Source organism: Ranitomeya variabilis, chromosome 4, assembly GCF_051348905.1.
Source record: "Ranitomeya variabilis isolate aRanVar5 chromosome 4, aRanVar5.hap1, whole genome shotgun sequence".
NCBI lineage: Eukaryota > Metazoa > Chordata > Amphibia > Anura > Dendrobatidae > Ranitomeya > Ranitomeya variabilis.
Genome location: NC_135235.1, coordinates 773769498 through 773785721, shown reverse-complemented (window position 1 = coordinate 773785721; position 16224 = coordinate 773769498). Strand labels below are relative to the sequence as shown.

Sequence of the window (16224 nt, the reverse complement as noted above, 5' to 3'; positions counted from 1 at the left end):
GGGCCGTTTTGTCGCAGAGAGGCCCTGGTTGCTCTGTGATGAGACCTTGTGCCTTTTTCTCGAGGAAGTTTTCGCCTGCTGAGCGGAATTATGATGTTGGCAATCGGGAGTTGTTGGCCATGAAGTGGGCATTTGAGGAGTGGCGTCATTGGCTCGAGGGTGCTAAGCATCGTGTGGTGGTCTTGACTGATCACAAAAATCTGATGTATCTCGAGTCTGCTAAACGCCTGAATCCTAGACAGGCCCGCTGGTCATTGTTTTTCTCCCGTTTTGACTTTGTGGTCTCGTATTTACCAGGTTCAAAGAATGTGAAGGCTGATGCTCTTTCAAGGAGCTTTGTGCTTGACTCTCCGGGAGTCACAGAACCAGTTGGTATTCTTAAAGAGGGAGTTATCTTGTCAGCCATTTCTCCAGATTTGCGACGTGTGTTGCAGAGATTTCAGGCTGGTAGACCTGACTCTTGTCCACCTGACAGACTGTTTGTTCCTGATAAGTGGACCAGCAGAGTCATTTCCGAGGTTCATTCCTTGGTGTTGGCAGGGCATCCGGGAATTTTTGGCACCAGAGATCTGGTGGCTAGGTCCTTTTGGTGGCCTTCCTTGTCACGGGATGTGCGGTCGTTTGTGCAGTCCTGTGGGACTTGTGCTCGAGCTAAGCCTTGCTGTTCGCGTGCCAGCGGGTTGCTCTTGCCCTTGCCTGTCCCGAAGAGGCCTTGGACACACATTTCCATGGATTTCATTTCAGATCTCCCGGTGTCTCAGGGCATGTCTGTCATCTGGGTGGTATGTGATCGCTTTTCTAAGATGGTCCATTTGGTACCTTTGCCTAAGCTGCCTTCCTCTTCTGATCTGGTTCCTGTGTTCTTTCAGAATGTGGTTTGTTTACCCGGCATTCCTGAGAATATTGTGTCTGACAGAGGATCCCAGTTTGTTTCCAGGTTCTGGCTATCCTTTTGTGCTAGGATGGGCATTGAGTTGTCGTTTTCGTCTGCCTTTCATCCTCAGACTAATGGACAAACGGAGCGAACTAATCAAACTCTGGAGGCTTATTTGAGGTGTTTTGTTTCTGCGGATCAGGATGATTGGGTGACCTTCTTGCCGTTGGCTGAGTTTGCCCTTAATAATCGGGCTAGTTCCGCTACATTGGTTTCGCCATTTTTCTGCAACTCTGGTTTCCATCCTCGTTTTTCCTCGGGACATGTGGAGCCTTCTGACTGTCCTTGGGTAGATTCTGTGGTGGATAGGTTGCAGCAGATCTGGAATCATGTGGTGGACAACTTAAAGTTGTCACAAGAGAAGGCTCAGCATTTTGCCAACCGCCGCCGCGGTGTGGGTCCCCGACTTTGTGTTGGGGATTTGGTATGGCTGTCTTCTCGATTTGTTCCTATGAAGGTCTCCTCTCCTAAATTTAAGCCTCGCTTCATCGGTCCTTACAAGATATTGGAAATCCTTAATCCTGTGTCCTTTCGCTTGGATCTTCCGATGTCGTTTGCCATTCACAACGGGTTCCATAGGTCCTTGTTGCGGCGGTACGTTGTACCTGTGGTTCCTTCTGTTGAGCCTCCTGCTCCGGTGTTGGTTCAGGGCCTGGCATACTGTTATGACCCCAATGGCAGAGGGTCTCAGGAATAAATACCAAGTCTGCAAACACAAAAAACCAGCTCATAGGGCAGTGGTAACTGGGCTGACCATATATCTAATCCTAGCACCACAAATAGAAGCAGCCGGGGAACGTGCCTACGTTGGTTCTAGACGTCTCGCGCCAGCCGGAGAACTAACTAACCCTAGAAGGGAAAAGAAAGACCTTTCTTGCCTCCAGAGAAAAGACCCCAAAAGTTGGATACAAGCCCCCAACAAATAATAACGGTGAGGTAAGAGGAAAAGACAAACATAAGCATGAGCTAGGAATTTAGCAAAGAGAGGCCCACTAGCTAATAGCAGAATATAGTAAGATGACTTATATGGTCAGCAAAAACCCTATTAAAATATCCACGCTGGATATTCAAGAACCCCCGAACCGACTAACGGCCGGGGGGAGAACACCAGCCCCCTAGAGCGTCCAGCAAGGTCAGAAATCACATTTAGTACAAGCTGGACAAAAATAGGAGCAAAGCAAATAACTGAAAAAACAAAGAAGCAGGACTTAGCTTAATTTTGCAAGAGCCAGGACAGCAGACAGGAGCAACAGAAGGATCTGATTACAACGATGCCAGGCACTGGACTAAGGATCCAGGAAGTTAATATAGCGACACCCCTGGACTAACGACCCAGGTGAGTTCCAAACTGAAGAAAGACAATCCCAGAGTCATACCACTAGTGACCACAAGAGGGAGCCAAAAAGTCAATTCACAACAGTCGTGCATCCTTCTGTGTGCACATGTGAAGAAATTGATCCGTTAAGTCCTCAAAACTGTTAACAGAAAGTCCCCTGATCCATTGGTGGAACGTGGTCCTCAAGGTGCTCACAACATCCACATAGCTGTCAGTTGATCCACGTTGTAGGTTCTGGAACTTTCTCTGATACACTTCTGGTGTTAGGTTGTATTTCCTGATCAGGGCCTCTTTTATGGCCTCATAGTTCCCATCTAGCTCTGGTGGGAGGCCAGCAAAAACTTCCAGGGCTTTGCCTCTCAACCCTGGGGTTAAATGCTGTGCCCACTGCTTACTGGGTAGATGGTATTGCCTGCAGGTTTTTTCAAACCCCCGAAGGAAAGAATTCAAGTCCGTATCCTTCTCCATCACAGGGAAGTTTTCCAGACGTGGTCTCCTTGGATTTATGTCCTGGGAGGGGGTTAGCTGAGGACTGATACCCCTCTCTATTTGAGCCATCTGAAGCTGGAAAGCTCTGTCCTCCCAGCATTCTGCAGCCTCTCTCTCAGCCCGGTCCCGGCATTCTGCAGCAGCAGCCTGTTGGTACTATAGAATAAGCTGCATGCGCAGATTGGGATCACTTGTTCCCAGCCGTTGTAAGTCCATTTGTAAAGTACAGTCCATAGGCTCCTCAGCACTGGCATTTCCATCAGTCATCTCCGGTGCAAGAGCTGGCATTGCTGGGTCTCTCTGAGGTGGACTCTCTCCTTGCCCAGATGCTTCAGCACTTTGCTCCATGTCCTGCTCAACCAAGGCGCGTATCAGCCGCTCCCTGGATCTGTCGGCCGTCTCTATTCCTCTCTGCTCACAGAGGTCGATCAGAGTCTCTTTGCTCTGCTTCTTGTACTGGGCTGCCATATCAGTGAACAGCCTTTGCCAAATAAAAGATAGAAAGTAAAAGCGGGGAAGGAAAACTGTTTGCAAGTATGTCTAAGTAAGCACCGAGTTGAACCTTGTAGAACTGGTGCACTCCTCGTAAGGATACCAATTCTTTAGAACAGGGAATAATTACTTAAACCATGCACTAATGCTCTAATAGAAATAATTCTATCCCACCGCTGCCACAATTGTCACGGATCCCTCTCCATGCTGCTACTAATTCGCCACGTGCCCGCTCTCAGCACTTGACTTGGGGTTGTGCCTGCAAGGGTTAATCTATCTCCCCACACTCAGTCCAGCGTTCAGCCTCTGTCCTGTGCTGTAATGGGAGCATAAATCACACACCGACCCAGGCCACACATCCGCTCATACGCGCTGCCACCACTCACCGAATACAAGGGCGATGAGTCCCGGAAATATTATTAATAATATTGTCTACCACTCATAAGGCTCACACACCTTAGGCTATGGATTCGTTAGAACATTTAAGGTTCAACTTGTTAAAGTTTTATACTCTAATACAAAAAGGTTCAGTGTTTACAGTAAGAAAAAGGTATAAAAACATGATAATAAAAAGACATACAGCTTATGCAAAACAGTATAAAATAAACAGGAGAAAACATACAGAAATCATGCAACTTGGTAGTCTGCTTTCTGCTCCCTGTGGGGGGGGGAATATGGAGTTGGTGGAACACATTAGCTTCTCAGGCTGCCCTCGCATGTGAACACGATTCTAGGTATACAGGTCTAATTTATAGCTTTGGTCTGGAGGTCAGATTTCTAGACCAGCCCCTCAGCTTAATATCATAATTGCTTGTTTTTGATTGGACCATGGCCACACTACCAATGATTATATTATTTTCTCTTGAGATCCTTTGTGTAAAAGTTCTCACAGAGATACTATCAGGTTGTAATTGACATCTCTCTTCCAAGAGCTAGGAGGTGTCAAGTGTTACCCTTTCTTCTTGGTCCTAGCTAGACCCCCTGGTGAGATTTGGAGAAAGAAGTCTGCTTGTCTCAGGAAAATACATATTAACACCTGGGTGAGTCCGGCAGCTTTCAGGACAGATTTTACTAGTCACACAATACCTATACATAGGTCACTGCACACACACGCACACACACACACACACACACACACACACACACACACACACACACACACACACACACACACACACACACACACACACACGTTTCACCACATGTGTCTTCTGCTTTTTCCATGTTTTTTTCTTTTTACAAGAATTATTGGAGCCAATTTTCTTTAGAAACATTTCAATATCTGTTTCTTTTCTGGTGTTTTTCTTGTAATATAGGAAAGCCTAAGGCCAGAAATAATCCCCATAAATCAGGAGACTTTGGGATCAGATCATTTCTGTCCGCGTTGATTGTGGAAACAAAAAAGCTTTTCTAAAAGCCTCAAACTTCTGTGTGTGAATCAGAGCTGAGATCTAACGTGATAGAAGATTACAGTGCGGGGAAGACCGGAAACCTTCATATAGACGGCCGGTGGTGATGGAGTCAGTGACCGACTCTGGCCAAATATGTCTCTAGAGCCGTAGTAGAAGATGAAGATGTCGTCCTCATCATGAAGTAGTTATTTCTCATGTCGTGTAATGAATATCTCCTGCAGTATTGCTAATGCCGATTCCAGGGTCGGTAAATGAGACGAGAATTAGCGTTATGGAAGATGAGTCTATGAGGAACGTATTCAGCTGCCGACTCCGAGGAGGAAACTGCTTGTTGTCTGTGGCCTAAATATATAGGATTTATTAGTAGATGTAAAGAGGGAAACTAAATACTGTAAAGTAATAAATCTCCTCATATGTTTCCCTTATTATCACCAGTAATTGTATTATTACACAGGATTCTTATGATGTTACATCGGCTCATCTTCTCATTCAGGTCTCTACAATATCGGATCCTCTCAGTGAAGATCTTCTACAAAAGAGAATTTACCTGATTTACCCATCAAGGATGGATATGGACAGAGACAAGATGGCGGAGAGGATATTACACCTCACCCTAGAGATCCTCTTCCGGCTTACTGGAGAGGTGAGAGATTCTGATGACGTCACATTACATCATTCTTATCTATGGGAATAACAGATGGACAGAACTGGAGAGGTGAGGACTCTGGAAATGTCTGTAGTGAGATTTATTAATGTGTCTCTCCATTACCAGGATTACACAGTGGTGAAGAAGACCTCTAGTGATCGCTGTCAGGACCCTGTGTCTGAGGGATGGGGAAGACCCCTGAGCCCAATCACGGGGCCTCCACCTAACCCCCTGATCCATGAGGACATCAATGACCAGAAGATCCTAGAACTCATCTACAAGATGATTGAGCTGCTGACTGGAGAGGTGACACTGCTGGGAATGCTGGGACATTATACAGTAACACTATGAAGGGATAGGGGGGATGACAGTATCATTGTATGTGTCAGGTTCCTATAAGGTGTCAGGATGTCGCTGTCTATTTCTCCATGGAGGAGTGGGAGTATTTAGAAGGACACAGAGATCTGTACAAGAACGTCATAATGGAGGTTCCCCAGCCCCTCACATCTCCAGGTAATAGACAGGACTAAATACACACGGCCTATAATTATCTGTATATATAGATTGAATTCAGTCCCTGTATATGTGTCCTCCAGATCTATCCAGTAAGAGGACAACACCAGAGAGATGTCCCCATCCTCTTCTTCCACAGGACTGTAACCAAGAAGATCCCAATGCTCCTCAGGATCATCAGGTAGATGGAGAGAAGGTGTCAGGAGATCTCCCCTATGATGTGTAGACGCCGGTGAAAGTCTTGTGCTCAGTCTTGTTTTATCAACCAGTATTATATGTTTTATACTTGTGTAATGAGAGCGGTGGAGATGGCAGGATTAGAGCTGATCATAGATGGGACTTCTCCATCTGTCGGTGACTTTTATAATATTTGTTTCAGGGTGAAGATCTGACCCATATTAATACTACAGAGACATATGTGAGGGGGGATGAGTGGTGTAAAGAGGAGATTCCCACATATGACTACCCAGGTGAGTAGTAACAACTAAATGCAGAGAGGTCACAGATTCTTCTCATCACCGGCTGTGGCTGCTTTATCGGTGGTGTAGTCCGGCCGTATCACCATGATCACCATTTTACCTCTAGACCACAACATTCTCCTCCACCCAAAACTGTTCAAATGACTTTGGGCTTTGAAAGCCCTTTTCTATAGGACTTTCAACCTGGAGGATTCACCTACCCCCTGGTATTAGTGTGAGGTTGATCCCTTAAAGCGAGATCTATATGATTGCTTGTACCTGACCCAATATAGGCCGAGTGCACACTTAAAGAGTCACACCGAGCACAGAGTTAGATGTATACTCCTTTCTCAGCAAAGGCTTGCACACAACTGAAGTTTATTGTCAAGACAGAGACAGGAAATGGTGTCACACAATCTTCTGAGGAGCCAGTGTCAGTCTATGATAGGTCCATTTCAACTTCACTTCCATATATGGTATCCAGTATCTTAGCTTCTGCATTCCAAGGATTCCTTCCAGGGTGTTGTCTGAAGACACAGACGCCATCTTGGTACACCGTATCTGAACTGACTTATTTGAGGTTTAATAAATGATTTCATTAGCCATTCTCTCCTTCACATTAGAAGATGCTGACCGTTACCTGCCCAGATCTGTAAACTATAAAGCCAAATGACAGTGTACGTAGAATGTGCTGACAAGGTAGAAAATCACTTGAAGATAAATATTCTGATGGGCCTGTAAGAGAAAGCGGAGGGTAATGATGCTGTTGGCTTCCTAGACCCCTGAGATCTTATCGGATGAATCTCCCTTCTCTCCCTTCTGTGCTGCTGAATGTGATCATATGGTCCCTACAAGACCAGGTCCCGTCTTTCTGGCCAAACTTCACTTTTATGATCAAAAACATTAAATGTGCAGTGAGGCCAAGTGTGAATTCTGGACAATAACAGAGTTTCCCTTTATCCTGACTTTTCAATTTGTATTAATACCGACTAACTTCAAGGAGGATTGTGATAATCTACATAAACCCATCACACCGGTGCCATGATATATCTCTGAGCTGTGCGTGGCTGATGGCTGTAATATACATTTATTCCCGCCTGCAGGAGATGTGTTGGCTCCAGCCCTGGTTTCATGGATTCACTCCACCTCATAAATTACATTGTTTTTGATGCTAAGAAATTCAGATTACTGCACAATCTCTCCTGAAATGGGGAGCAATATTATTTTCTCTACTCTTCTGGTCAGGATTCATAGTAGCTCCAATGGTCCACCATAAATGAATGCAGCTCTGGTTTACTGTTGTGTAATCTGTATTTGTAGTTTTCAGTTAATGAGATTCTCGTGCTCTGGGGCGGGGCTGTGGGCGGGGCTTTATGTGGTGCTCTGGGGTGGGGCTTTTTGTGGTGCTTTGGGGCGGGGCTGTGGGCGGGGCTTTACGTGGTGCTCTGGGGTGGGGCTTTATGTGCTGCTCTGATTACATATGTATTTGTTTTGGATTATGACAGGTCGCTGATCCCTCACTGTCCTGCCCCCCATTTTTACATAATGCATATAATAGTGTTGATATTATTGTTGATAATGCCTATAATATTGTGGCTATTGGGAGGCTTAGAAAAAAATAAAATAACATGCAGCAAAATTTCACCAACGGCGCCTGTCCAGTAATATGTATCTCTTATTTATAGATGCTACTGCGCAGGCGCCACCATCACCGGTGACATTTTGCTGAATGTAAGTTTTTTTCTAAGCCTCACAATAGCCACAATATTATAGGCATTATCACCAATAATATCAACACTATTATATGGATTATGTAAAATGGGGGGCAGGTCAGTTAGGGATCAGTGACCTGTCATAAGCCAATACAGATGAATATGTAATCAGAGCACCACATAAAGCCCCGCCCACAGCCCCGCCCCAGAACACCACAAAGCCCCGCCCCAGAGCATGAGAATTTTATTAACTGACAACTACAAATACAGATTAAACAACAACCACAAGACGGATTTCATCACCAGGTATCGGTGTAATCAGTATAGCGGCACCGACCTGACAGTGTCTGTAGTCACTGAGCACAATCCTGCTGACAGGTTCCCTATAAGACATCTCCGCTCCGCACTATTATACACAGTTCTCTATAAATGTGTAATATTTCTTCTTGAAACTCATCTGACAGAAAATATTGGAGCTTCCGATAGTTTAGATTGTGAAGTCCCCGAGCCCCGTGCTCTAATTACCCCAGAGAGGTTTCACCACTAGCTCCTCATTTATTACTGATGGAGACTGTTCAGTTTGATTATTTCAGTAGATGTTATTGTCTATAGTCAGTTTCTGATTACAGTAGTGTCCAGAATACTCCGATTTATTCTCTTCCCACAGCCAGTTTTGTGTTCTTAATCAGGCCCCATTTTTACAATCTGACGTGTGTCACTTTATGTGGGGATAACTTTGGAATTATTCACAAAGGATAATAGAAAACAAATGGATCTTACAAATTATTTCCCAACTTCTCACAATACCCCACATACGATTGTACACTACTCTCTGGGCACACGGCAGTGTTCAGAAGGGAAGGAGCGCCATTTAGCTGTTTGAATGCAGATCTAGCTGGAATAGTTTGCAGACACAATGTATTGGGAGCACTGTTCATGGTCAACTGGCAGCTCAAAAGATCTCCCCCATGAACATGCTTGGCACTATCTTCTCTGCTCTCCATATCCCAAGGATTGCCTTGCTCATCGCCCTTAACACCATTACATGGATCTGGACTTACACTGGGACCCCTAGGCTTGGACCATGGTGATACCTGCTATTCTGTGGTATTAGATGGCAAGAAGAATAGTCAGGTAGCTGGGTCAGAACCAGAAGGACAGAATACAGAATCAGAAGACACAAGAGTAGTCAGTAAACGGGCCACGGTCACAACAGGAAACAAATACACAAGCCACAAGCTGAGCACAGAGGACTGAACCAGAGGAGAACAACGCTGATTCTAGCAGATTCCGGCCATGTGCTTTGAGCTTTAGTAGGGTGTGGTTCAGCAGGAATAGATCCCAGATGAGATTGGACACACCATATGCAGAAGCCCTAATATGACTAAATGATGGAAAGCCAGAATAGTCGAAATACCCATAAAGTGATTCCATTTTATAAATTAATTCACTGAGGGTTATCATCTATACATATGTGGTCAAAATTGTTGGTACCAACAGAAAAGCAGGTGTGTCCAGCAAGTGACGAAGGTAAAAAATAACTTTTAATGAAAATAAATTAAAAATATATCCATATATATGGTACCCAGCACTCAGTGCACACTGGCTATAGTGACGATCTACGAGTTTCGACCTGGTGGTCTTAGTCATGATCCGCTTTTCTGTTGGATTCATTGTGGCTACTTCACCCTGGTCCATGCGAGGTGTTTGGTGATCACACAGGAGGTCAAGATAAAAGACATGGTGAGCTTATTTTTTTTCCTCAAAATTGTTGGTACTCCTCGTTTAATGACAGAAAAACCCACAATGGTGACAGAAGTAACTTGAATCTGACAAAAGTAATAAGAAATAAAAGATCTATGAAAATGAACAAATGAAAGTCAGACATTGCTTTTCACCATGCTTCCACAGAATTTAAAGAAAAATAAAACTCATTAAATAGGCCTGGACAGAAATGATGGTACCCCTGAAAATAATGTGACAAAAGGGACATGTTAAATCGCGGTGTGTCCACTATCTAGCATCACAGGTGTCTACAATCTTAGAATCAGTGAGTGGCCTGTATATAGGGCTACAGATACTCACTGTGCTGTTGGGTGACATGATGTGTATCACAGTCAACATGCACCAGAGGAAGCGAAGGAAAGAGTTGTCTCAGGAGATTAGAAAGAAAATTATAGACAAACATGTTAAAGTTAAAAGTTATAAGGCCTTCTCCAAGCAGCTTAAATTTCCTGTGACTACATGTTAGGGCTAGCGGAATGCACCGAGTAAATATAGATGTTATTATTGGTGCGTTCGAGGAACCTGCTGCTCGCAAATGACGGCGGTATAAGCCAACTCTGTTACTTCACAGAGTCGCACAGAAAGAAGACGCTGTGCCCTGTTAACATCACGGGAACACCGGTAACTGCTGAGCTGATGGCAGTCAGTGGTCACGCACTCAGAGAAGCACACAAAACACTCCTCTCTGGTGGAACCAGAATTCTAGAGGCTATGAGCCAGCCCTGAATACATTCATACAAAACTCCTCACCGGAGGTGCCGGTATTCTAGGGGCTTATTTCAGCCAAACCATGTCCACATACAACCGTGACCACAATAGAAAAGATCATACACATGTTGATACTAGCGCATGGCCATGCGGCCATATGAACCTTTTATAGCTGCAGCAACTTCAGGACCTTCCTAGAGGACCAATGGGAGCTGCCACAGTACCTGAGCAACTTCAAGACCTTCCTAGAGGACCAATGGGAGTTGCTGCAGTACCTGAGCATGTGACCCCTGACCTCCAATGAGAGGTCTTACGTTGGGCATGCTCAGAAGGGGAAAAGCAGGACTTAGTCCCAGAGACGTCTGCTCGCCGCTAACCAGTACTGGCTATAATTGCAGAACCTGGAAGAACAGCCGTAACCAAGCACAGAGTATCTGCCTGTGCCAGATGCTGGAACCAACGTCTCCGCTGAGCAGGCTCCACTGCGGCTGGAGAAGGATGGGAGACCGCAGCGCAGATGGCTCGAGATTCCCCCTGTGCACAGGGGGGAACTTGACACCTAACACTACAGTTGCACATATTATTCAGAAATGTAAGATCCATGGGACTGGACGTGGCTGCAGGAGGACATTTGATGACAAATCAAAGAGTTGGATAATACGAATGGTAACAAAAGAGCCCAGAACAACTTCTAAACAGATTAAAGGTGAACATCAAGCTCAAGGAGCATCAGTGTCAGATCACACCATCCGTCGTTGTATGAGCCAAAGTGGACTTCATGGGAAATGACCAAGGAGGACACCATTGTTGAAAAAAAATCATAAAAAAGCCAGACTGGAATTTATCAAACTACATGTTGACAAACCACAAAGCTTATGGGAGAATGTCCTATGGACAGATGAGCCAAAAATGGAACATTTTGGCAAGGCACATCAGCTCTATGTTCACCAACGGAAAAATGAAGCATATCAAGAAAAGAACACTGTCCCTACTGTGAAACATGGAGGAGGCTCTGTTATGTTCTGGGGCTTCTTTGCTGCATCTGGCACAGGGTGTCTAGAATATGTGCAGGGTACAATGAAATCTCAAGACTATCAAGGGATTCTAGAAAGAAATGTGCTGCCCAGTGTCAGAAAGCTTGGTCTCAGTCACAGGTCATGGGTCTTGCCACAGGATAATGACCCAAAACACACAGCTAAAAACACCCAAGAATGGCTAACAGGGAAACATTGGACTATTCTCAAATGGCCGTCTATAGTTAATAAATAACATTTCCCACATGTCTACTTTACATCAGCACAATTTTGCAAAAAAAAAAAGTTTTCTTAGGAAGTTATAAGTGTTAAAAGTTGACCACATTTCAAGTGAATTTGAGGGGTCAATATGACAGAAAATACCCAGAAGAGACACCACCATTATAAAAACTGCACCCCTCAAGGTTCTTAAAACCACATTCAAGAAGTTTATTAACCCTTCAGGTGCTTCACAGGAATGAATGGAATATGGAAGGAAAAAATAAACATTTAGGCTGGTTTCACACTTGCGTTTTGATCTGCAGCATTTTTAAAAAAAACGCAGGTGGTGAAAAAACGCATGTAAACGCGTGCAAACGCTGCGTTTTTTAGACGCATACGTTTTTGCATGCAGAAAAAAAACGCGGCGTTTTGACGCGTTTACATGCGGTTTTTCCTGCGTTTGCGTTTTTGAAACGCATGCTGAGAAGTGTGTGACAGCTGCCAATCATCAAAATCAACTAGAAAACTCACTATTAATAGAATTAGCTAGGGTTAGGGTTAGGATCCCTAGGGTTACGGTTAAGGGTAGCTTTTTATTAGAAGAATGTCCTGGTCACCAGGTCACTGATAAGCCACCCCCCACCATCAAGATGATAAAGGTATCCAAACCCTAACCATAACCCTAGGGATCCAAACCCTACCCCTAACCACTACCCTAGGGATCCAAACCCTAACCCTACCCCTAACCCTAGGGATCCTAACCCTAAGGGTTAGGGTTAGGATCCCCAGGGTTAGGGTTAGGATCCCTAGTAACCCAAGGGTTAGGGTTAGAGTTTTCTTGTTTTTTCTTGTGTTTTCTTGTGTTTTTCTATAGAAACGCATGCAAATGCATGTGCTTAAAAATGCATGCGTTTACATAGACATCAATACATTTTTTTGCCGCAAAAAAACGCCGCTAAAAATTACTACAGGTTGCATTTCTGCAACTAAACGCACGCATTAAAAAACGCATGCGTTGCCAAAAACACGTCAAAACGCATGCAAAAAAACGCATGCGTTTTTAATGTTTAGTATAGAAAAAAAAGCATGCGTTTTTTAGCGCAAAAACGCAGCGGCAAAAAACGCAAGTGTGAAACCAGCCTTACTTTAATAAAAATTTTCCTTTAGACTTATTTGTTTTACTTTTGCAAGGGTAACAGGAGAAAATGGACCATGCATTTTGTTTTGCAATTTCTCCTGAACATGCCGATACCCCATATTTGGGGGAAATCTACCGTTTGGGCACACAGCCGGGCTTGGAAGGGAAGGAGCGCCATTTGATTTTTTGAATATAAAATATGTTGCAATAATTAGCGGTTAACATGTTGCATTTGGAGAGCCCTTGATGTGCCTAAACCGTGGAAACCCCCACAAGTGACACCATTTTGGAGACTAGACCCCTTTGGGAACTTATCCAGATGTGTATTGAGCACCTTGAACCCACAGGTGCTTCACAGAAGTTTAAAACGTAGAGCCGTGGAAATAAAAAAAAAAAACATTTTTCACAAATCATTTTTTAGCTCCATATTTTGCATTTTCATAAGGGTAACAGGAGAAATTGCTCCATACAATTTGTTGTGCAATTTCTCCTGAGCACGCCGATACCCCATATGTGGGAAAATACTACTGTTGGGCATATGGCAGAGCTCGTAAGGGAAGGCGTGCCATATTGGAGAGCAGATTTTGCTGGAATTGTTTGTGGTGACATGTCACATTGTGAGAGCCCCTGAGGTGTCTAAACAGTGGAAACCCCCAAACATGTGACCCTATTTTGGAAACTAGAACCCCCAAGGAACTTATCTAGATGTGTGGTGGGCTCTTTGAGCCCCCAAGTGCTACTCAGAAGTTAATTACGTAGAGCCATGAAAATAAAAAATCATATTTTTTCCACTCCAGTTTTTTTCCAAATCGTAACAGGAGAAATTGGAACCCAAAAGTTGTTGTGCAATTTGTCCCGAGTATGCTGACATCCCATATGTGGGGGTAAACCACTGTTTGAGCGCATGGCAGAGCTCAGAAGAAAAGGATCGCCATATTGGAGAGCAGATTTTGCTGGAATTGTTTGTGGGTGACATGTCACATTGTCAGAGCCCCTGAGGTGTCTAAACAGTGGAAACCCCCAAACATGTGACTGTGAACTGTCAGTCTTGGTAAATAAAGTTTTTTTACATAGCTTCCAATTTTTATGGACAGTTTAAGTAGAAATGTTCAAAAATATAAAACTCAAGGATATGTTATTAAAAAATAATAGTTGTTTTTTATCTTAGCAGATGACTCTACCAGGAGATCAGAGGGACAGCTGACATCTTCAATTTTTAAATCTGATGATCTTGAGATCCTACAAGAGTCAACTGAAATGATTGCTGTTATTCCAGATATATCATCACCCATTCACAGCACAGATCTGTCATCTGATCCTATGAAACAGGTCCCATCTTCTGATTCATTACTGACTACTAAGGAAAATCAAAGTCACAAAAGAGGCATTAAAAAACGAACTGCTCCTAAAGCAAAGAAGTCATTTTCATGTTCAGAATGTGGGAAATGTTTTGCACGTAAATCATTGCTTGTTACTCACCAGAGAACTCACACAGGGGAGAAGCCTTTTTCATGTTCAGAATGTGGGAAATGTTTTGCACGTAAACCGTTGCTTGTTACTCACCAGAGAACTCACACAGGGGAGAAACCTTTTTCATGTTCAGAATGTGGGAAATGTTTTATCCAGAAATCAGATTTGGTTAATCATCATAGAACTCACACAGGGGAGAAGCCATTTTTCTGTTCAGAATGTGGGAAATGTTTTAACCAGAAATCACATTTTGTTACCCACCAAAGAACTCACACAGGGGAGAAGCCTTTTTCCTGTTCAGAATGTGGGAAATGTTTTGCACGTAAATCACGGCTTGTTACTCACCAGAGAACTCACACAGCGGAGAAGCCTTTTTCATGTTCAGAATGTGGGAAATGTTTTGCACGTAAATCACTGCTTGTTATTCACCAGAGAACTCACACAGGGGAGAAGCCTTTTTCATGTTTAGAATGTGGGAAATGTTTTAACCAGAAGTCAGATTTGGTTAGGCACCATAGAACTCACAGTGGGGATAAGCCTTTTTCCTGTTCAGAATGTGGGAAATCTTTTAACCAGAAATCAGATTTGGTTAGGCACCATAGTAATCACACGGGGGAAAAGCCTTTTTCATGTTCAGAATGTGGGAAATCTTTTAACCATAAAGGGAATCTTGTTACACACCAAATAACTCACAGAGGGGAGATGCCTTTTATCTGTTCAGAATGTGGGAAATGTTTTGCACGTAAATCACTGCTTGTTATTCACCAGAGAACTCACACAGGGGAGAAGCCTTTTCCATGTTCAGAATGTGGGAAATGTTTTAACCAGAAATCAGATTTGGTTAGGCACCATAGAACTCACACAGGGGAGAAGCCTTTTCCATGTTCAGAATGTGGGAAATGTTTTAAATGGAAAGCAGATCTTGATCGCCATCAGAGAACCCACACAGGGGAGAAGCCTTTTTCCTGTTCAGAAAGTGGGAAATGTTTTCAATGGAAAGAGCTTCTTGTTAGACATCAGAGCAGTCACACAGAGGAGAAGACATTTTCTTGTTCAGAATGTGGGAAATGTTTTAACCGGAAATGGCATCTTGTTAGACATCAGAGCAGTCACACAGGGGAGAAGCCCTTTTCATTTTCTTAATGTGGGAAATATTTTACTTGGAAATCAACTGTTAATAAACATCAGAGGCGTCACATAGGGGAGAAGCCTTTTTTATGTTCATAATGTTGGAATAGTTTAACCAAAATTGAGTCTTCTTAAATGGGTTGTGTCTTGTCATTCCTCATGTTTGCTGACAAAAGGATAAAACTAAACTTTATTTATTCCAAATGTAAAATTATACCCACAATTCCTCCCCTGAAGGTTAGTCAGTAGGTGACTAATAGAAAAAACATGTACCTCACAGTTCAGTATATAGGGTGAGGTGACGTATACACACTCACTCTCCAAGCCTCTCATTTCTATGGGTTTCATCATCCTCACCAAAGGCGACTCATCAGGAGACTATTTAATATTGACCTATACTCAAGCGAGACTAGACTAAAAAAAAATAGTCATGTATCATGTTATCTGGAACAGTCAGAAAACCAGCCACATATTGGCAGATCCCAGACCTCAAACTATATACTTAGTAAGTTTATAAGCCACTCCAGTGTCAGGAATAGATAGTATGTGACAATACAGTATAATTCTTGTGTTTTTCTCCTATAGGGACTGCCATAGTTTGGTATTGTAACATCTGTTAATTAGTAGCGCAGACAAATTGTCCTAGACTAAACTCCGTTTTCAGATGGCCCGATATGTACCACTCAGGGAAAACTTACTGCTCCAAAGATCAATAGCAGCTTCTAACTAATGGCCATGCTGCGGTCTGTCAAGGAATGAGTGCAATAT

At 43.5% G+C, this 16224-nt stretch overlaps 1 protein-coding gene across 2 annotated transcripts; it reads left to right on the top strand.

Annotated features, from left to right (window-relative positions):
* The first annotated feature begins 5123 nt into the window (after positions 1-5123).
* LOC143766960 (uncharacterized) lies at positions 5124-15589 on the top strand. Of its 2 annotated transcripts, none has more exons than XM_077254979.1 (6): positions 5124-5306; positions 5436-5615; positions 5699-5822; positions 5906-6003; positions 6202-6292; positions 14027-15589. In XM_077254979.1, the coding sequence occupies exons 1-6, from the start codon at positions 5229-5231 to the stop codon at positions 15469-15471; spliced, it is 2016 nt and encodes a 671-aa protein (XP_077111094.1). In that variant the 5' UTR covers positions 5124-5228; the 3' UTR covers positions 15472-15589. The 2 variants fall into 2 exon arrangements, with proteins under 2 accessions (XP_077111094.1, XP_077111095.1); XM_077254980.1 differs by having other exon boundaries at positions 5163-5306; positions 14030-15581.
* The last annotated feature ends 635 nt before the right edge of the window (positions 15590-16224 follow it).

What these genes read in the sequence shown, in the direction of transcription:
- LOC143766960 (XM_077254979.1), top strand. Translation starts at nt 5,229, where the DNA reads ATGGATATGGACAGAGACAAGATGGCGGAGAGGATATTACACCTCACC. An exon ending in TCTTCCGGCTTACTGGAGAG is followed by an intron (nt 5,307 to 5,435) that starts GTGAGAGATTCT and finishes CTCCATTACCAG; the next exon opens with GATTACACAGTGGTGAAGAA. An exon ending in TTGAGCTGCTGACTGGAGAG is followed by an intron (nt 5,616 to 5,698) that starts GTGACACTGCTG and finishes TGTATGTGTCAG; the next exon opens with GTTCCTATAAGGTGTCAGGA.